Raw genomic sequence first — 21,286 nt, forward strand, 5'->3', positions numbered from 1 at the left:
CTGAAATCGTTAGTCTATAATTATCTTTTACCTTTAAACTGGCTCTACACAATAACAGAGTTGGAAAGAACCTTGAAGATCTTCTAGAATATTCTAGATCAACCCCAATCTCAAGCAGGAGATCCTATACCATTTCAGACAGATGGTTGTCCAATCTCTTCTTAAAAACCTCCAATGATGGAAAACTCACTACACCTGAAGGAAAACTGTTCCATTTCTAAGGAAATTTCTGCTTTGTTCCAGATTGTCTCTCTCCTTGATTATTTTCCATCTATTGCTTCTACTCCTGGAGATGGTACCTCCATCTCTCTTATGGCCTCTTTCTGGGATCCCTACCTACACACTGAGACAGACCAACCATTTTCCTTGCTCATTGTTATAACTATCCTCCATCCATCTCCCACTGCTAATGCCTCTGCCTCTCTTTACGGTCTCTGGAATCATACCCCATGCTGCCTTGGGAATTATAGCATTTGAAGTTCTTTTTTTTTAATAAAAGTTTTTTTTTAAAATAAAGTACAAACAATTCATCTTCCATTTAACGGTGTGTCATCTTGGTAGAGGTATCTTGTGCAACAATAATCAAAATTACTGCAATAATCTCTGTTTTAATCGTTCTAAGGAAATTTCTCCTTTGTTCCAGATTGCCTCTCTCCTTGATTATTCTCCAACCATTGCTTCTCCTCCTGGAGGTTGTACCTCCATCTCTCGTATGACCTCTGTTTGGGATCCCTAACTACAGGCTGAGGCAGACTAACCACTTTCCTTGCTCATTTTTACACCTTTCCTCTATCCATCTCCCACTGTTAATGCCTCTGCCTCTCTTTGGAGTCATCAAAGAGGCCCCCATTGCGATTTCCATAAATTTTCTGTCCAAAATTGAAATAAAACTACTCAACTACCTGAAATCTTATCTATTTATATATGATGTATCTGAAATTTTGCAAGGTTCAGGATTTGGTCTTGTTTTGTTGAAGTCTCTCTCTTTCTCTGGTTATACATTTTGTTCTGTGTTTCGTTGGTTCGCTTTTTTGTTTTGTAGGGCGAGAGGCCTGGCCTCGGTTGTTGGATCGAGTCTCTCAAAATGCAACACAATTATAGGGATGAGAGTGTGGGAAAGTGAAAAAACCTCCCCTATTATGACATAAAAACTACTCAACCATAAGAACACTTATTGGTTTATATACGATATCTTTGAAATTTTGCAAGATTCAGGATTTTGGACTCCTGTTAGAAAAGTAACTATTTCTGGATGTACCCCACAATGCCTTGGCAGGGAATTATGGGGTCTGAAGTTCTTGAAAAATCTGGGGAATGGTGGGTTAAAGTCCTGGGGAAAGCTGTGGAATTGTGGCAGTTGAAGTCCACTCCTCTCAAAAAGGCTTTTGCTTTTGCCAGAACCCGAAACTTAAGCTACTTTCGTTTCTTGTAAAGGAAATGGAAATGATTGGCATCAGCAAAAAACTGGAACTCCCATAGTCAGAATTGCATGTGATATGAAATGGGAGGAATATTTTATTATTTGTGGGATGCAACGCATACAGTATTTAAAGGTTGACTGTATATAGGGGGTTCAGTCCTTCTCTGACGAATCTGGAGACACTGGACAGAGAGCAATCCCAACCTGCGTGGACCTCTTTGAGAATTACTCCTTTTAGAAAAGCAAGTAAGGATTTGTGGACACACCCTTCCCCGGTCGATGTTTAGGATGATTGTACATTGGTATTCCTTGGTTTTAAATTCTGTTGTCTTTGCAGGTTCTGTTGATCTTCTTATAAAGTAGCCTTAGATACCTTTTTCTTTTCTCCTAAAGAAGTGTGCCTTGTGCCTAGGAATTTGTGAATGGCTGCAGACGCTTAAAGGTTAAGGAAATCCATCCATCCTTTACTCCTCATTTCTGGAGCCAAAGATTTTGTGGGTGCTTCTTGGGAGTGAGCTGGAGAAGCAGCAGGCTGTTCTCCCCTGCATTTAATGATGCTGTTGTGGTCCACCAGGCAGCCTGCAGAGCTGGCAGCAGAGTCAGACAGTGGGGAAGGACATGAGCCAATCCTGGAGTTTGGGGAGGGCTTGGATGAGGGATCTGCATTTGATACAGAGAAGGGGCCAGGGCCATCTGAGAGTTATGTACTGACTCCGGAGCCTCTAGAATCTGACATCAGCGAGGCAGAGGAACAGCGGGAGCCTGCTCCCAGTGCGCGCTTGCGCAGAGTTGCCAGAAGATAAGAGTTAAGACAAAAGGGGTGACTCGAGAGTAAGGCTTAGAGATGATTGGCACCTCCCATAAGACATAAAGGAGGTGCAAAAGTTCATGAGCCTCTGCAGGAAGCAACTTTGTTCGTTCTGGTCAGTTTAAAATCTGAAGCTCCCTGTTGACTTTGTGCTCTGTTTGGTCTTGTACAGCTAATTGGTGATTTAGTCATTGGCAGCATTTCAAGGGAGATAAAGGTGGATGCTTATCAGACTTATATACCACTGTGGCATAAAGACTGTGGCAGACTTCTGTTGGACTATTCATAAACTCTTTGGGACTCATTATGGGCTGTGGATGCATATAATTCACAGCCATTGAAATTAAAAAAAAAAAGGGGGGGTGGAAACAGTGTGTGATTGTTACTGTGTCAGGAAGCCTTGGTCAAAACAGATGGGCTTACTCTGAAGCTTTGGATATAGTTAATGACTGGCTTCCCTTACGCTGGTGCCATTGATTTTATCGACAAGAAAGGAAGACAACAGAATACGCCGCAAAGGAAAAAAATAGAGGCAGGAGTTTAGAGTGGTGTTAAGAGGAGGGGTTCACTTTGTCTGTCTGGGGAGGAGAACATCTGGAAAGCTTCTTCCACTCCTGGCTGGTTCCCTCCCCCCCCAAATCCCTCCCAATTGGCCTAGGCATATTGGTGCTGCAATTGTTAAAGATGCCAAGTGTAATGGTATGGGAGACACAGCAATGATAGGCAGTAGAGGGAACTGTCAGATACAAGACAGGTTACTCCAGAGCAGAGATGTGGGTGGAATAATAGACTCCGAAGAGACTGTCCCTAGTTTTTGGCAAAAACTGACCAGGAAGGGAAATATTTTCAGGTCTGCAAGATTGATTTCAGCTCTAGGGTTTAGACTAGATAGGAAACATGAGCAGATGAGCGAATTCTACATTATTGTAAGGTTACCTTAACACAATCTTGAAGTCTGAAAGTACTTCAGTTTACTTCAGAGAGGAAATGAACATTCAAAAGAAACTGATTCCTCCTTAACTGTCTTGGATGCAAGAAGGAGGGAAGAGTTGAAATAATAATCAAGCTTCCAAGATTTGGAAACTAGGGCTTTGTAGGCAGGAAGGAGAAGTGGAGAAATGCAATATTTTTCATTTTAATTTTCTTTCAAAAGTCACTTTTTCCACCTCCCCCAATTTTTGTTCTTTTTTAAATTGCCATCAACTGTTTTTCATTTTCTAACTACATAGATAGTTCTTCCCCTTAAGAGTCTATACCCAAACCACTGTTTCAAGACTCTTAATGGCACACTCATTCCCATGTAATAGCCTACCCCATCCTCTTCCTTTCCACTTTCCCCACCATCAGCCAAGAGCAGGGTCTTCACATCATGTGTCCAAAGGAAGATAATTTGAGCCTGGACACTTGAGCGTCCATGAAAACTCTGGGTTGATTGGTTAATGGTCCATCAGTTTGAGTCCACGGTATTCTTGGGATCTTCTCCAACCTTAACATTTACAGTGCCAGACAAAGCTGAGAAGCATCCCAATCTCTCTTTTCCTTTCCAGATAATCTGCACAGAACAAAGAGCAACGATGGGCAATGAAATTACAAGGGATTTTATCTGGAGAGAATTTGAAGAATTCAGGAGAGATTTGAGTCAAGGCAGCATTCATGAACTGGCTGATAACTACCAAAAACATTTAAATGAGATGCAAAATCTGCCCCTTAATATTGCAGTCACTGGGCAGGCAGGTGCTGGCAAATCCTCCTTTGTCAATGCCTTCCGGGGTGTAATGGATGGTGATGATGAGGCGGCTGAGACTGGGGCAGTAGAAGGAACCAAAGAGCCAAAGGCATATCCCCACCCCTCTTGTCCCAATATCCTAATATGGGACTTTCCAGGAATTGGAACACCTATGTTTAAAGAAGCCGAATATGTGCAGAAAGTCCAATTTGAAAGATATGATGTCTTTATTATGGTTACCGCTGACCGCTTTACTGAAAACGATGCTTTGCTGGCAAAAGAAATACACAAAATGGGAAAGAAGTTTTATTATGTACGTAGCAAAATTGATATTAGTATCGAAGGTGAAATGAGGAAAAAGAATTTCAATATGGAGAAAACCCTGGCATGTATAAGGGACTATTGTGAAAATAGTTTGAGAAAGGCAGGTGGTCCCTCTGCAAGAGTATTTCTGATCTCCAATTGGAAGGCAGACAAGTATGATTTCCCTCTCCTGCAAGAGACAATAATTGCTGAACTTCCGAACTACCAGAAGCAGATTTTAACACTGGCTGTGCATCTTTTCTCAGAAAATGAATTGATGAAGAAAAAAGAGCTGATGAAATCATATATAAAGAAGGTGGCATTGGTATCTTGTGTTTGTGGAATGGTGCGTGTTCCAGGTCTCTCTATGTTTTGTGAAATTGGAATATTGCTGGATGCTCTGAAACGTATCTGCAATGCATTTGGCTTAGACGAACAGACCCTTCATTTTCTTGCACTTCAGACAGGAAAAGAATATGAAGAGTTGAGGTCAGCTATCAAGAAAACCCCATTAGTCAGCACAATAAACAAAGAACTCGTATTTTCTCTATTGAAGAAGTCAGCTCTTTGGGTAAATGTGTCGATTGTGGAAATAGCGTTTACTTTTATACCTGTTATTGGGTCTGTGTTTGGTGGAGCAAGTTCATATGCGATCACATACTATTTTCTTAACAGCTTTCTGGATGATGCGATGGAAGATGCACAAAATGTTAGAGCAAAGCTTCTTGAGTGATCAGAGTCCCAAGGAAAGCAGACAACCTCTTCCCCTTGAAGGAGACAGTGAAGTATTTCATTCAAATGAGAGTAAGGGGCAATAAAATAATAATGTTTCAATAGCTTATTAGAACTACCTACTTTCTTTCTTGTTTTAATAATTCTCCAGTTGAAGTATGTGCTTGATTACCCTTAGGACAAATAACTATCTCTGTCTGCAGATGTTTTCATAGGAAGCCGGAAATTTCTTTTTTTTTTTCTTTTCTTTTTTCCTGTTCTTTGTGTAAATAGCAAAACAAAACAGGAGAGACTTTGGTATCAAGCTGAAAATATTAGAATCTTCTTTTAAAAATACCATGAAAGCAACTCAATGCATTCTTCTAATGTTATTAATGTCACACTGAGCATTATTTGTATAACTTCAATAATTATCTGTCCTTCCTTAATTATTATTATTATAACTGAAATATATATTTTCCTGCAATAAAAAGAATTTTGAAAAAAGTTTGAATGCTGGAGTCACTAATCCAATTGAAAGGGATATCACCAGAGAAGGGGTGTGTGTGAGAGAGAGGGGAAGAGGGAGGGAGAGAAAGAGAGAGAGAGAAGGAGGGAGGTATAGAGGGAAGAAGAGGGGGAAGGAGGGAGAAGGAGAGAGAGAGGGAGAGAAACTCAAAGCAAATGGCTCCCTGTAGTTCAGGGTTGAAGTGTGGAGATCAGTGGTGGGATTCAGCCAGTTTGCACCAGTTTGGGAGAACCGGTTGTCAACTTCCTGAGCAGTTTGGTGAACTGGTTGTTGGAAGAAATCATTAAGGCAGAGAACTGGTTGTTAAATTATTTGAATCCCACCACTGGTGGAGACCCAGATACTCTCTAAGCTTGGTGGTTTGCTTGCAGACATTTCATTACACCATGATCAGTGCTTCAAGCAAATAGCCAAGGTCAGAGAACATCAAGGACACCCCAGAATAAGCTCAGCTCTGCACACAGGCCCTCCTGCCATTTGTGCTGATAGAAATCTGACCAGAGATTATTGTTTTCAGTGAAATAATTATTTCTGGTTTTAAAAGCATCTTTACTGTATGACTCACCTAGTTTATTTCAAAGTGTGCAAAAATATTTGGACTTGTCTCCTCAGATGGTTGTGACTCTCTCTTCCCTTTAATTAAGTTGGATTGCTGGAATGAAATTATCCATTCTTGACACATACAAATTGCCACCCTTTTAATATAACCAATTGGAGTACTCATCTCTAATGATCTAAGTGCTAGAGCCCACTGTAACTACATAGCCAAAAAGGCATTAAGAGTTGCTAACCTAATCTTACGTAGCTTTTTCTCTGGTAATATCACACTACTAACTAGAGCATACAAAACATTTGCTAGACCAATACTTGAATACAGCTCATCAGTCTGGAACCCACATTACGTATCTGATATTAGCACAGTTGAGAAAGTCCAGAAATATTTCACAGGAAGAGTTCTCCACTCCTCTACTCGTTGTAGAATACCTTATGCCACCAGACTTGAAATTCTAGACCTAGAAAACCTAGAATTACGCCACCTTCAGTCCGATCTAAGTATAGTATATAAAATCTTATATTGCAATGTCCTACCTGTCAATGAATACTTCAGCTTCAACCATAAAAATACAAGAGCAAACAATAGATACAAACTCAAGGTTAATCTCACCAAACTTGATTGCAGGAAATACAACTTCAGCAACAGAGTGGTCAGTGTCTGGAATACTCTACCTGACTCTGTGGTTTCTTCCCCAAACCCCAAAATCTTTAACCTTAGACTGTCTACTATTGACCTCACCCCTTTCCTAAGAGGTCTGTAGGGGGCGTGCATAAGCACACCAATGTGCCTACCGTCCTCGTCCTATTGTTTCTTTTATTTTTCTTATATGTATCCATTTCATGTATTCATAACTATGTTATACTTATACCTGTTATCTTATAATCACTTGACAAAATAAATAAATAAGTAAATAAGTAAATAAATAATAAATTGGTTGAGATGCTAAATGGGAGAGTTGGAATTAAGGTCATCCTGGAATGGTTGATTCCCATCCCCCCCATAAGTTTCTCCAATGTCACTTTCCTATCTTCATCAGAGCCTGTTTCCACTGGAATCAATTCTGTCTTTTTCTTTAGCTCGTTCTCCTTTTGCCCACTTTTAAAAACTGGTCTTAATCTGTCTGTCCAAGGTCTCAACTTTGTGCAGGTTCTTAGGATTGGGGTCGACTAAACAGCTGTTTCTCAAGGATGCTGTAATGGGAGCCATGGTTGGACTGGGGAAAGGGAGGAACTATTATTGAAGCAGGGAGAGAAAAGATCTTAAACTGATTCCACCTTAACTATCCTGGGTGAAAGAAAGAGAAAGGGAAAGATGGTCTCATCAGGCTTCCAAGATTCAGTAACTAGAGCAAGTAGAGTTCTCAGCATTCTTGTAAAACCTGTTTTCTGGCCTGGCCAACTGAACATGCCCAACCCAAAACTGACCAGGTTCAATGAAGGGTAGAGAAGAAAAATGGCCGAGAGTCCAAACTGGCACCCCCAGCTTGCCTATGTTCTCAATGTGGGTTGAGGGAAATTCCCCAACCAAGCAGGAAGTGGACTTGCACACATCTGGAGAGTCAATAAAGATAAGTGGAATCAGGCTAAAAATAACACTAAGGCACACCACAACTCCCTTTTCCTGTCTCCCTGACAGGATAGGAGCCTCTGTGGTGAGTGGTTAGAGCGCAGTACTGCAAGCTACTTCTGTTACAGCCAGCTGCCTAAAATTTGGCAGTTCAAATCCCACCAGACTCAAGGTTGACTCAGCCTTCCACCCTTCCAAGGTGGGTAAAATGAGGACCCAGATTGTTGGGGGCCATATGCTGACTCTGTAAACTGCTTAGAGAGGGCTGTAAAGCACTATAAAAGTGGTATATAAGTCTAAGTGCTATTGCTATTAACCCTTAGGACAGGAAAAACAAAAGACCCCAGACCAAGATTAACCCAGTAAAACAGGAAAACAAAACCTAGGGCAATCAGAAACCCATCAAAACCCATCAAGCTGCAGGAGCTTCAAAGGGAATTAAGCATAAACGGCCCAGAGTCACACTCCCAGTCTTTCTTGCAAGCTAGGAATGCTGGAACTGTGTTACTTTTGCTTCTTGCCTTCCTACATTAAAGGAATTCTGCTTTCTGGCAGCTGGCTTCTGAATCCATTTGTTCTTAGCATCAATGACTATGTCTTGGCTGGGAAACAAACACAGGAATTTTTTTTCCAACAGTTGCTATTGCACCCTATTCAGACTGGGAATTTTCAGTCTGAAACCAGTGATCTGCAGAAGGGGTACAAATGTATCCTCCATGGTACATTTAAGTTAATTGTCTACTGATCAAAATTACCTCAGAAGGTGAGGTGTCTTACTAGGGGCTATGGTGGATTTCACAGGCATAGAGAATGTGCAGGGAGCCATGACACAACTGAGAAGAATCACAATCTCTCTCTTTGTTTCCAGATAACCTGCGCAGAACAAAAAGCAACTATGGGCAATATATTTCTAAAAGATGATGTAAGAACAGAATTTGAAGATTTAAAGAGTGATTTGAATGAAGGCAATGTCCCCGAAGCGGCAGCTGAATACCGAGGATATCTAAATGAAATGCAAAACCTGCCACTCAATATCGCAGTTGTTGGAAAGGCGGGTGCAGGTAAATCCTCCTTCATTAATGCCTTTTGGGGGATAAATGAGGATGAGGATAAGGCAGCCGAGGTCTGGAGAGTAGAGGAAACCAAAGTGCCAAAGGCATATCCCCACCCCTCTTCTCCCAATATAATGATATGGGAGCTACCAGAGATCAGGGAGCGTAATTCTAAGGCAGCTGAATATTTTGAGAAGGTCCAGTTTGAAAGATATGATGTCTTTATTCTGGTTGTCACTGACCGCTTTACTGAAAATGATGCTTTCCTGGCAAAGGAAATACAAAGAATGAGAAAGAAGTTTTACTACGTGCGTAGCAAAATGGATATCAGTATCGAAGGTGAAAGGAGGAAAAAGAATTTCAGCATGGAGAAAACCCTGAAGACCATCAGGAATTATTGTGAAGATAATTTGAAAGAGTCAGCTAAGCTCCCTGCGAGAGTATTTCTGGTATCCAACCTGCATGCACACATGTATGAATTCCCCCTACTGCGAGAGAAAATGGCTGCCGAACTTCCTGATTACAAGAAACACATTTTAACTCTGGCTGTGCAGGTTTTCTCAGAAGATAATTTGATGGACAAAAAGATTAAAATGGAATCGTCTATCAAGTATTTAGCATTCGTATCTTGCATTTGTGGAGCAGTTCCTGTTGTGGGTCTCTCTCTAGTGTGTGATATTGGAATTGTGATGGCTGCACTGAAATGTTTCTGGAAGGTGTTGGGCATAGACCAGAGCTCCCTCCATTTCCTGGCCCTTCAGATGGGAAAAGGGTTTGAAGAGCTGAGGTCAGAGATCAAGAAAAGGCCATTTGTCAAAACAGTCAATGCACAGCTGGTACTTTTTCTCCTGATGAAGTTTGCTCTTTGGGTTATGCTCCCGTTTGTGAAATATCTAGGGACCTATCTTTGGGAAATTTTGTGGGTTGCAAAAATGGTTCTTGATTACATGCCTCATATTGGGTCTGTGTTTGATGGAGTGAGTTCATATGCTATCACGTATTATATGCCTCATATTGGGTCTGTGTTTGATGGAGTGAGTTCATATGCTATCATGTATTATTTTCTGAACAAATGCCTTGACAGTGCAGTGAAGGATGCCCAGAATGTTCGAGAAAAGCTTCTTAAGTGATCATACTCTCCGTGAAATATCCAAGGAGCCACCCTTCCCTCTTTGAAGGGGAGAATTTTATCCCAATGAGAAGAAGGGGAAGAAAATAATAATATGCTTCATTATCTTCTTATTAAAACTTTCTATTTGCTTGCTTGTTATTCTTCTATTGCAGTATGTGTTTGATCAGCCTAAGGGGCAAATTAAGTCTCTTTGTTTGCATGGAAAATTAGAAATAAGTATTTATCCATATTGTTTCATTAGCTTTTTTCCTATTCCATGTGTAACAATTACCACTAATAAAAGAGTCAGGTTGATCCTTCCCAATTTCTCTGGCTTCACTTTCTTGTCCTCATAACAGCCCAATATTCATCTGATGGCCTGCAGTGTCCAGATGTCAATAAGAAGGGGCTGGCCCAGCCTCCCAAACTTCCAACCTTAGGAAAAATCAAAGATTTGGGCATGGTTATATTTTCCAAAGCCAATGGCCATTTCTAAGTTTCCTGAGCAAAGGCCCTTCTCCCCGGACATGTATTGTTCCAATTGTGCTGACTTTTGTGTTTGTTCTTCCCTACCATAATCTAAAACAGGCTTGCAGCTTCCTCTTATACCAAGTGACTGGGTTGGTAATTTTGACCTACTAAGGCTGGGTAAATAAGGGATCCAACTCATAAAGGGGATCCAGAGATTCCTGGATTTTGCCATTCTTTGCAGTAAGAAGGAATTGCCATCTTTTCCTTGGGTTGGCATGTTGGCACAGACTCCTTCACGGCTACTCTGGCTACTTACTTATGTTGGAAGAAATATCCTTCTGGGTTCAGTTCCAAGTGGGGAGGAAAGACACTGGAAACATGGAGAATGCTTGGGAAGGTGGTTTAATGGTGGACAGGATCACATGTCTTGGGTGAAGGGAAAAAAGGGAAGGGATGCTGAGAGTCCCTGGGTTTTATACCGTCTCTGGGATTTTGAATTTCAACTTGTATTTGGATTGGTTGCCAGACTCCCATGATGGGGCCATGCAGAGGCAACTCTGTAGGTTGTCCTGAGTCCTCAGGCTTGTTTGACTCTTGCTGGGTGATGATGTAATTGAAAGGGTTTTGTGCAATTCCTATTATGAAGGTGGTAGATCTTTGTTATGTAGAATAGACGGGCCCAGGCCTTAATCACCCATTAACAAAGGTGGGAGCAGGGGGGCTGAGTTTCTGTTTCTCTGAGTTTCTTCTTCTCTTTTAGGGAAAATATTCTGCCTTTTTAGTGTATCCTGAAATATTTCACTCTCCTAGAGGAGGGATGGGTTTTAACTTCCAACACTTAAAAGGGGAAACAAAGTAAATGGTATGAGGTGAGTCCATTTTAAAAGCAAATCAATGATATAGGGGTGCCTACATGTCTCTACCCAGGCTACATTAGATACCATAGGTTGTGGCCCCGATTCCCGAGCCTATGCTGTCAGAGGAAGAGGATCTGGAACATAAGGAGGAGGAACTGGGAATGTCTTCCTCCCCAGGACCTTCCTCTCTGGCGATGCCTTCCTCCCCAGGACCTTCCTCCCTGGTAATGCCTCAGGTTCCATCAGACAACCGAGAGGAACAGCCTGAGATTAATCAGGAGGAAGGCATGTTGGAGCAGCCCCTGACAGGGAGTCAAGAGGAAGAATGTTGGCTCGATTCCAAGCAGTGTCGTAGGGAGAAACGTGAGCAGCAACGTAGCAGGCGTGGGAGGGTCAGAGAGTGAGCTGAGTCATTGCGCCACACCCCACAGGGGATAAAAATGGGTGTGTTTTCTCCTTAAACTTTGTACGGGACAAAGTACGGGACAAAGTTTAACCTTACTTCAGATTTTCTTTGTGAATGATTATTTTTTGTGGACTGCCTTGTGATTTTCTGTGAGTAAAATTTTATTTGTTATCAGTTCAGACTTGGCAGGCAGGACGTGGTGGAATGCCAGGAATATTATCAGTTCCAAAGAATTAACTCTGTGAAGTCTGAGCCAGCTTGCCTGCCTGTGTTTGTGTGTGTGTGTACTCTTTCATCTTTTGGGAAAGAGAAAAGGCGAGACAGAACTCCATAATCCCAGGTTTCACCGGCTCCGTATATGGAAGTGGAAATTGATGTCACCTTCTCTGCTTCCAGGGCAGCTGGAGAAATTCTCCTGTTAGGAAAGCAAACTTTTCTCAAGTAGGTTTCAATACCCCATTCGGTGGCGTCCCCAAATTCAAAGGGCCCACTCCAGCCCTCCCCTTGGGCCTGTTTCAACCACCTAGACACCAGAAGACCCAGCACAGGTAGTCCTCGACTTACAACAGTTCACTTAGTGGCCGTCCTAAGTTGCAACAGCACTGCAGAGATTCACTTCACAAAGGTGGCAAGAAAATAAAATAAAATGAGGCAAGACTGAAGTAACGATTTTCTCTTAGCAACATAATTCTAGGCTCAATAGTGATTCTCAGTTGAGGACTACCTGCATAGGATTTCCTGCCGGAGCAAGGGGTTAGACTAGAAGAGCTTCAAGGTCCCTTGCGATTATTCTGTATTCTGTAATTCTCCTTTTCTCCTGTTGGAAAAAATGGCCATCTGGGTTAAGTTCCAAGTGGGGAAGAAAGACACTGGAAACATGGAGGACGTTCAGAAGGATGGTTTTAATTGTGGACAGGACCACATTGAGGTCCTGGGCAAAAGAGCACATGGATAAGAGAGTGAGATATATATTTATACCCTCTGTTGGGCTTTGAACTTGCTTCCTGTTCCTGTGGCAAGAAATGTATCAGGGATGGGCTTCAAAATTTTTAGCAATGGGTTCTCTGCTTGGTTGCTGGGTGGTCGTGGCCATGGTGGGTGTGGCCTAGTCGGCCTCCTGCACTACAGCGTGGGGGGGCATTTTGGCCCTCCATGGGCTCCGGGGGCTTTTGTTGAGCCTCTGGGAGGGTGAAAACGGACTCCCTGGGCTTTGGAGCAGTGGTGGTATTCAGCCGGTTTGCACTGGATCGGGTGAACCGGTAGCAAGAATTTGGTGTGGGTTGCCAAACCGGTAGTAAGTTCTGGCTGGCCACGCCCCCTACCTGGTCACCCTCCTGCCCGATGCTCGCTCACCCCACCTGCCTGACACCTGAGGTATTTCTCCCCCCCCTCCTGACAATCAGCTGAACATACAATCAGCTATGCCGGGATTTTTGGCCTTCCTGAGGCCCAGAGGAGACCTAGGGGAACAAAAACACCCACCCTAGAGGCTCCTCTGAGGCCCAGAAGGCCCCAAAAATGGGTGGGGGCTGCAAAAAAGGAAAAAAAGTCAGGCCCACCCAGTCACATGGCCACACCCACCAAGCCACGCCCACAGAACCAGTAGTAAAAAATGTTGAATCCTACCACTGCTCCAGGGGCTTTCTAGAAGCCGGAAATGGGCCCATTTCCAGCCTTCCCAAATTTCTGGGAGGCCTGTTTTTTTCCCTCCCCAAGCCTCCGGGGCATTCGACATGAAAGTGATTACCCCAGGGGTGGGTTTCTACCGGTACTGTCCACCTCTGTAGAACTGGTAGCTCTGAAGGGCAGCAGACATAGAACCGGTTCTATGTCTGCTGAGGTTTTTGCCCACCTGCCCACCCAGGCTCTTACCTGATCTTTATTTCCGGATTTTTCAACTTCAGCTGCCAAGTGAGGCACAGTTGCAGTTAAAAATGCAGGAAAAGAGGGCTGTTTCAAAGGCTGCATCTCTGCACACAGCATGCTGATGATGATTTACAGGTGCACGGCTCACAGCAGTGCAGGGAAGCTCCTAAATCCTAAACCAATTGTTAACCCTGTCGTATTCCACCCCTGGATTACCCCATAAAGGAATAATGAAGTTTTTCATCTGCAGAACTTTCCTTTCCTTTTTTTAACATTTCAAAAGGCTTTCTTAGAGCTTGTTGGGTGAAATTCTTCTGCCGTAATTGAGGATCGCTCCAGATTATGGAAATGGATTCTCTGGGTGCAAGACTCTTGACAGGAGGGGCTGCATGTGAGGAAAAATGAGAGGAACATTGGATGATTTTGCAAGAAGTGCCCACTTAAAAGAGTGTGTATAAATGGGATCCAATCCACTCTGAAGAGTCTGGGAATCCCCAGCCAGCTTTAAGCCTGGAGGACTTCAACTCCCAGAATTCCAGAGCCAGCTTTAAGCCTGGAAGACTTCAACTCCCAGAATTCCAGAGCCAGCTTTAAGCCTGGAGGACTTCAACTCCCATAATTCCCCAGCCAGCTTTAAGCCTGGAGGACTTCAACTCCCAGAATTCCCAGCAAAGCTGCCTGGGGAGTTCTGGGAGTTGAAGTCCTCCAGGCTTAAAGTTGCCAAGGTTGGAGACCCCTGTTTATATGCACCAAACTGCCTGGCTGGGGAATTCTACCTGTGGAAATTCAACCAACTGAAAAGTTGCCAAGTTTTTAAAAAAACAAAACACTTTGTTTGTTTTACTAAATCAGCCATCCAAAAGTAAGTTTCGTTTTCTTGGATATCAGCTGCTTTTCATCCTTGCCCCTGTAGGAAACTCCGATTAGATAGGCAGGGTTTTGAGTCATGCAAAACGGGAGGGACATTTTTAATTATTTAAAGAAAGAACGCCCTGGGAACTTACGGGTATATCACGGGCAGTCCTTCTGACCTGAACAGTCTGGCTATTTTTGAAAAGAAACCCACCCTAGCCTGCGTAGAGATCTTTGAGAATTACTTTATAAAAGCAAGTAAGCATTTTTATACTTTCCCCCTTTCTAGGAATAACTGTTGTAGATTCTGTACTTCCTGCTTTTCAAATTCTACTGTCTTTTCAGCTTCTATTGATCTTCCTATCAAGGAGCCTTCAATATAATTTCTTTTCTACTAAAGAATGTCTGCATTGTGCCAAGGCATCTGCGAATGGCTGAAAACCCTTCAGGATTTATGTATGCATGCCCCCGTCGCCCCTCGTTTCTGAACCCAAAGGTTTTTTTTAACGGGTGGCTCTGGGGAATCAGCAGAGTTGTCTCCCTCTCATTTAATGATGACTTCTTTGGGTTTACTCTTGTTTTTTTTTTTTTTTGGTGTAAAGGTGGTCCTCGAATTACAACAGTTCATTTAGTGAACTGTCCATTCAAAACAGGGTGGATAAAAATCTATGTTTTTTTAAAAAAATCCAAATAATTGTTTTTGTTTTTTTTAAATTAAATCAGGTTTTAAAAAATTTAAATGGGATTTTTTTTTATTTTTATCAAATTTATTTTAATAAAATGCTTTTGGAATAAAAAAAATCTGTCTAAAGATAGTTTTCTATTTAAGATACATTCATAATTTAGTTGATTCAGCATGAAATGAGGTTTAATTATATAGCATATGAGGCTGCATATTCTGCAATATTGGGACTACTATGAGAGGAGGAGCCGCTGAGGGACAGAGATGATATTGCTCTTTAAAAATTATTATTTAAATTGAGTGAATTTAAATCAAGCCTTTTTACTAGTGATTTAAATCAGGGGTCTTCAAACTTGACAGCTTTAAGGCTTGTGGACTTCAACTCCCAGAATTCCTCCTCCAGTCATGTTAGCTCAGGTTTTCTGGGAGTTGAAGTTCACAAGTGTTAAATTAGCCAAGTTTGAAGACCTCAACTTGATTTAAATAAAATCCACCCTGGTTCAAAGTTACAACAGCACTGAAAAAAGTGATCTACAACCATTCTTCACACTTGCAAGCTTTGAAGCCTCCCCACGATTGTGTGATCAAAATTCAGGTGCTTGGCAATTGGTTTGTACTTATGACCGTTGGGTGCGTCCCAAGGTCATGCGATTCCTTTCGGCAACCCTCTGACAAGCCAAGTCAATAAGGAAGCCAGGTCCACTTAACAACCAGTTTACTAACTTATCAACTGCAGTGATTCACTTAATGACTGCGGCAAAGAAGGTCGTAAAGTGGGGTAAAACACATTTCGCAAGTGTCTCACTTAGCAACATAAATTTTGGGCTCACTTGTGGTTTTAACTAGAGGGTAGTTAATAACTAATAGTAGTTAATAACTAACCTGATTTACATTTGTGCCAGTGGTTTTATCGATAAGCGATAAAACCACTGGCACAGGAGGAGAACATCTGGGAAATTTCTCCCTCTCCTGATTGGCTTTTCATCTCCCCCTCCTCCCGCATGATCCAGGCAGAATTGGTGTTGTAATTATGAAAGGCACCAGTTCATTTTTGGGCCCCAAAGTTTTTTTGAGGATGGTTTTGGGGAATCAGCCGAAGAAACAGCAGACTGTTCTCCCCCGCATTTGATAATGTCTTCTTTGGGTCTGCACTGGATTTTGGGTTGCAACTGAGTGCAGTTAGTAAATAGATTGGGTTATGTTTGTGCCAGGCAGATATTTTATCAATAAGAAAGGAAAGCAATGGAATATCATATATTTATATATATATAAAGCGAAATACCACTCACACATCATCACAAAATCTCCAGAACCGTAAAGCCAACAAACTTGAAATTTGCACATATGTTCCTCTTGGCTTCTAGGTGCTCACTAAAAAGGGATTTTTTGAAATGTCCATCAGAGCATTAGTATTTTGCCTGGAATACTGCACTTTAACCACTTGTGACACCACGGTCCAGTCGTTAAATTTAGGACCTTTAGGATTTAGACCAGATAGGAAACATGATCAGATGGCTTATGCTACTTGACTATAAGGTTACATTAACATCATCTTGCAAGTCTGAAAGTACTTCCGAAAGGAAGAGAACATTAGAAAGAAGCTGAAATGGATCCTTCCTTAATTGTCTTGAGTGCAAGAGGGAGGGAAAGATTGAAATCACCATCAGGCTTCCAAGATTTGGTAACTAAAGGTGCGTAGACATGAAGGCAGAGCAGAGAGCTTTGAAATTCTTCACTTTCATTTTCTTTCCAAAATCACCCTCCCTCTCCAATAAACTGATTTTATGCCATCAAATGATTTTCATTCCCTAGTGACCATATACACAAATTTTCTCCAAGATTTTCAATCCCTTATTTGTTCTTTCGCAAGTCCTAATGTTGGACTCAGTTCCAAAGAAATTGAGTTCACCCTCTTGATGCTGTCTGTCCCCTTTCCATTTTTCTCAGCATCAGAGCCATCAGCAGAGATCATGTGTCCAAAGTAGGATAAGTTGAACCTGGACCTTTGCTCCTCGTTGAGAATTCTGGGTTGATTCTTTTTATGATCCATTGGTTTGTTTTCTTGGTTGTCCACGGTATTCTCAGGGATCTTCTCCAACTGCAAATTCAAAGTGCCCGGTGTAGCTGAGAAACATCCCAATATCTTTTTTCCCTTTCAGATAATCGGCGCAGAACAAAGAGCAACGATGGGCAATCTAGTTTCAAAGGATTTTATAAGGAGAGAATTTGAGGATTTAAAGAGCGATTTGAACCAAGGCAATATCCCCAAAGTGGCATCTGAATACCAAAACCGTTTAAATGAAATGCAAAATCTGCCCCTGAATATCGCAGTTACTGGAAATGCCGGTGCTGGGAAATCCTCCTTTGTCAATGCCTTCCGAGGAGTCAGGGATGATGATGATGAGGCAGCCGAGGTAGGGCCAGGAAAAGAAACCATGGAGCCAAAGGCATATCCTCACCCTTCATTCCCTAATATAAAAATATGGGACCTTCCAGGGATCGGAACACTCAAGGTTAAGGCAGCAGAATATCTGAAGAAAGTCCAATTCGAAAGATATGATGTCTTTATTATGGTTATTTCTGACCGTTTTACGGAAAATGATGCTCTGCTGGCAAAGGAAATACAAAGAATGAGGAAGAAGTTTTACTATGTGTGTAGCAAAATAGATATCACTATCAACAATGAAATGAAGAAAAAGAATTTCAATGTGGAGACCACCTTGGCATCCATGAAGCAATATTGTGAAAGTCGCTTGAAAGAGGCAGCTGAGGTTTCCTCAAGAGTGTTTCTGGTATCCAGCCAGGAGGTATACATGTATGACTTCCCTCTCCTGCAAGAGACAATTGCTGTTGAACTTCCTGACCACAAGAAAGAGATTTTAACACTATCTGTACATATTTTCTCAGAAAAGGAATTGATGAAGAAAAAAGAGCTAATGAAATCCTATATAAAGAAGATAGCGCTGATATCTTGTGCTTGTGGAATCGTGCCTGTCCCGGGTATCTCGATGGCTTGTGATGTTGGAATTTTGATAGATGCTCTGAGTCGTTTCTGCAGGGTGTTTGGCTTAGATGACCGGTCCCTCCGTTTTCTGGCACTTCAGACGGGAAAAGAATTTGAAGATCTGAAGTCGGCTATCAAGAAAACCCCGTTAGCCAATGCAATCAGTGAAGAATTGGTATTTTCTCTCTTGATGAGATCATCCCTCTGGGTCACCATGACGCTTGTGGAAATGGTTCTTGATATTATACCAGTTATTGGGTCTCTGTTTGGTGGAGCGAGTTCATACGTTGTCACGTACCATTTTCTGAACAGCTTTCTTGAAGATGCCGTGGAAGATGCCCGAAATGTCCGTGAAAAATTTCTTCAGCAACCAGAATCCCAGGGAGTTTGAAAAAACCTCCCCATTTCCCTTTTGAAGGAAACAGCCAAGCATTTCATCCAAATGAAACTGGATGGAGGAAAATAATAATGAACCTATTTTCCTGTTTTTAAGAATTCTCTGATTGAAATATGTGCTTGATCACCCTGAGGGCAAAGATCACCCTTATCTGCTGGTATCTCTACGTGAATTCAGAAATTAAACATTTATCTATATTGCTTTGGTGGTGGGTACTTTTCTTTTCCTGTTCTTTTCCTCTTTTTCTTTCTTTTGTTTTTTTCTTTTTTACAATTTTAAAGAACAAAACAACAGCGAATTTGATACGAAACTGCATATTTCATAACCGTTTTTTAAAAATACCATGAGAACGTACTGTGCTTGAGGTATCTCATTCATGTTATACTCATTGTTAATTGAATAATTTCAATTATTATCTGTCTATCCACAAATCGTTTTTGGAAATATATCTCTTCTTTAAATAAAAATAAATTTTAAATAAACCTTTGATCGCAGGTTTTGGTTCATCAAATTAAAGGGACAATCACTAGAGAAGCTGCTAGAAACCACTGAATTCAACTGCAATTTATCCACTGTAACATTTGTCAACTCGTTTACAAAGTGAAGAACAAATACTTGATGGGGATGAGAACAAAGAGGTCTGGACGTCCCTTGGCTCAGAACAGGAGTGAGGTGGGGGGGAGGAATAAGCTCACATCATAAAGGTTCTTCTGAAGGGGGTGACTAGACAGCCATTTTCCAGAAAAGCTATAATGGGAGCCACAAAGCAGAAGAGAAAGGAAGTTAAATGGTCCTGGGTGCAAGAGGGAGGGAGGGAGGGAGGGAGGGAAGGTCCCACGAGGCTTCCAAGATCCAGTAACTAGAGTTTCCATTACTCTTGTGAAACCTGTTTTCTGGCCTGGACAACTGGACATGCCCATCCCCAAATTGGCCAGATTCAATGAAGGGTTGGACAAACAGGTGGGTGAGAGTCCTGCCTGACCGCTCCTCACCTTGCCTGTGATTTCTCAGCTGAGTTATTTTTCAACATGGGTTGAGTGGAATCTCCCAACCAAGCAGGAGGTGGACTTGCACGCATCTGGGGACTTAGAAGTGAGGGGGCTAGAGGTGGGACTTTCCCTGGCTCTTCTGAGAGATGCCCAGACCAAAGCTGCCTCCTGGGTGTGAGAAGGTTCTTCAGTTGGGTGGATTCAGCCACGTCCGTAAGAATCCTTCCAGCTGACCTGGAAAGTGGCAAATGAAAGGACCCAGTTATGGGCAAGGGGGTTTGTCAATATGGAAGCTGCAATGGGAGGATTCCCACTGCCAATGCAGAAAGCAACTGGCCTGGTAGTCTTTCATGTCCCACACTGGGTAGTGGGATTGACTTTTCAGGTTGCCACTTTAAGAACTTTTATGGGACTGTTGACATTCCAGGTTCCAGAGGAGAGGGAGGGAGGGCTTGGGGGTGGGAAGCCTGGTCCTCCCTCCTGGGTCACCAATGTTCCTGTTCAAATCAAAGCAGGGAAAGGTGGGAAGGTGCATCAACTGTCAGGGTTGCGGTGATTGTCCTAATTAAATCATGAGACTTGAGCCAAGCTTCAAAAGAATCCAAAAGATTTATTAGGAGCAACATGTCAGCACTGACGCATATGAAGCCTACTCTGCCACACGTAATTTATGGTCACCTGTGACCCTGTTTCTCTCCTCCCCCCTGGGGGTGTCATAAATCATTCTCCAATGAAGCGCATTCAAGGCCTGGGTGTCATACATCACATTCTCCAATGAAAGATTTTCGCGGGCAGAAGATCCAGTAGCCTAGGCTACAATCTTAGTAAGATAAGCATGGAATGTACTTCTGGTTAATTGCCGTACTGCTCCTTCAGATTTTTCCTCCCTCCTGCTTATCATCAATACAATTACATCCCATCCAGGTTGGCTGATATATTTCTGCTCCAGATGTGCTAGACAGGCCTATGGAAAGCTATGGGAGATGAAGGTAGTTGAATGTTTGTTTCCTAACTGCTCCTTTGGGAGATTCTTTAGCTGACAGGTCTACAACATGGTCTACAACATGCCTGACTGGGTGGGATGGGTTGATGGAATGAGATGAAGATGATTCCATAGGTAACCTAGCCCCATGCCATGTAGGGCTTTAGAGGTCATAACCAATAACTTGAATGGCCCTGGAAACAATTTCACAAGGCTGCTATTGTGCCCTATCCAGACTGGCAATCCTCAATGACCAGGCTGAGCCTGAGGGGGGTGGAATGGGGGTCAAATGAGTCATCAGTCCCGAGTCCCTTCATGTCCACAATAGATCTAAGTCCAGCCCACCTTGAATTCCATTGAATCTTATCTACCACCAATTCGCTTTGACCTCTAGCAGTTCAGATCCTTGTAGAGAGCTTTAGCATACAATAAACCTATATATTCCTCTTGCACTTGACAAAGCTGATGATGTGGAGATGGGGCACAAATATACCCCTCCATGATACACTTAGGTTTACCTATGCGAATGACCTCAGAAAATGAGATGGTCTTACTAGCAACTATAGGGAATGTGCAGGGAGCCATGACACAACTGAGAAGAATCACAATCTCTCTCTTTGTTTCCAGATAACCTGTGCAGAACAAAAAGCAACTATGGGCAATATATTTCTAAAAGATGATGTAAGAACAGAATTTGAAGATTTAAAGAGTGATTTGAATGAAGGCAATATCCCCGAAGCGGCAGCTGAATACCGAGGATATCTAAATGAAATTCAAAACCTGCCACTCAATATTGCAGTTGTTGGAAAGGCGGGTGCAGGTAAATCCTCCTTCATTAATGCCTTTTGGGGCATAAATGAGGATGAGGATAAGGCAGCCGAGGTCTGGAGAGTAGAGGAAACCAAAGTGCCAAAGGCATATCCCCACCCCTCTTCTCCCAATATAATGATATGGGAGCTACCAGAGATCAGGGAGCGTAATTCTAAGGCAGCTGAATA

At 42.3% G+C, this 21,286-nt stretch overlaps 4 protein-coding genes across 5 annotated transcripts in view; all 4 read left to right on the forward strand.

The window, feature by feature from the left end:
* Positions 1 to 1,528: 1,528 nt before the first annotated feature.
* Positions 1,529 to 4,990, forward strand: LOC113448240 (interferon-inducible GTPase 5-like). Its single transcript, XM_026718849.2, has 2 exons — positions 1,529 to 1,666; positions 3,776 to 4,990. Exon 2 carries the CDS (start codon positions 3,803 to 3,805, stop codon positions 4,988 to 4,990), a length of 1,188 nt encoding a protein of 395 aa, XP_026574634.1. The 5' UTR covers positions 1,529 to 1,666; positions 3,776 to 3,802.
* Positions 1,590 to 21,286, forward strand: part of LOC148124953 (interferon-inducible GTPase 5-like) — a 20,917-nt gene continuing 1,220 nt past the window's right edge. The window contains exons 1-2 of one of the 2 annotated variants that reach the window (XM_087940024.1): positions 1,590 to 1,666; positions 20,916 to 21,286. The exon at positions 20,916 to 21,286 is cut by the window's right edge and continues 1,220 nt beyond it. In XM_087940024.1, coding sequence (XP_087796150.1) covers positions 20,943 to 21,286 — 344 coding nt within the window. In that variant the 5' untranslated portion in view covers positions 1,590 to 1,666; positions 20,916 to 20,942. Of the gene's footprint in view, positions 1,667 to 14,352; positions 14,493 to 20,915 lie in introns of those variants that run through there. The other variant, XM_087940023.1, reaches the window with a different exon arrangement.
* LOC148124954 (interferon-gamma-inducible GTPase 10-like) lies at positions 4,923 to 10,097 on the forward strand. The gene is made up of 2 exons (XM_087940020.1): positions 4,923 to 5,061; positions 8,488 to 10,097. Exons 1-2 carry the CDS (start codon positions 5,056 to 5,058, stop codon positions 9,799 to 9,801), a joined length of 1,320 nt encoding a protein of 439 aa, XP_087796146.1. The 5' UTR covers positions 4,923 to 5,055; the 3' UTR covers positions 9,802 to 10,097.
* Positions 14,352 to 18,799, forward strand: LOC113454411 (interferon-inducible GTPase 5-like). The gene is made up of 2 exons (XM_087940021.1): positions 14,352 to 14,492; positions 17,076 to 18,799. Exon 2 carries the CDS (start codon positions 17,103 to 17,105, stop codon positions 18,309 to 18,311), a length of 1,209 nt encoding a protein of 402 aa, XP_087796147.1. The 5' UTR covers positions 14,352 to 14,492; positions 17,076 to 17,102; the 3' UTR covers positions 18,312 to 18,799.

Source organism: Pseudonaja textilis, chromosome 10 (assembly GCF_049901715.1).
Source record: "Pseudonaja textilis isolate UNSWEBS1 chromosome 10, rPseTex1.2, whole genome shotgun sequence".
Lineage (NCBI taxonomy): Eukaryota > Metazoa > Chordata > Lepidosauria > Squamata > Elapidae > Pseudonaja > Pseudonaja textilis.

What these genes read in the sequence shown, in the direction of transcription:
- LOC113448240 (XM_026718849.2), top strand. Translation starts at nt 3,803, where the DNA reads ATGGGCAATGAAATTACAAGGGATTTTATCTGGAGAGAATTTGAAGAA.
- LOC113454411 (XM_087940021.1), top strand. Translation starts at nt 17,103, where the DNA reads ATGGGCAATCTAGTTTCAAAGGATTTTATAAGGAGAGAATTTGAGGAT.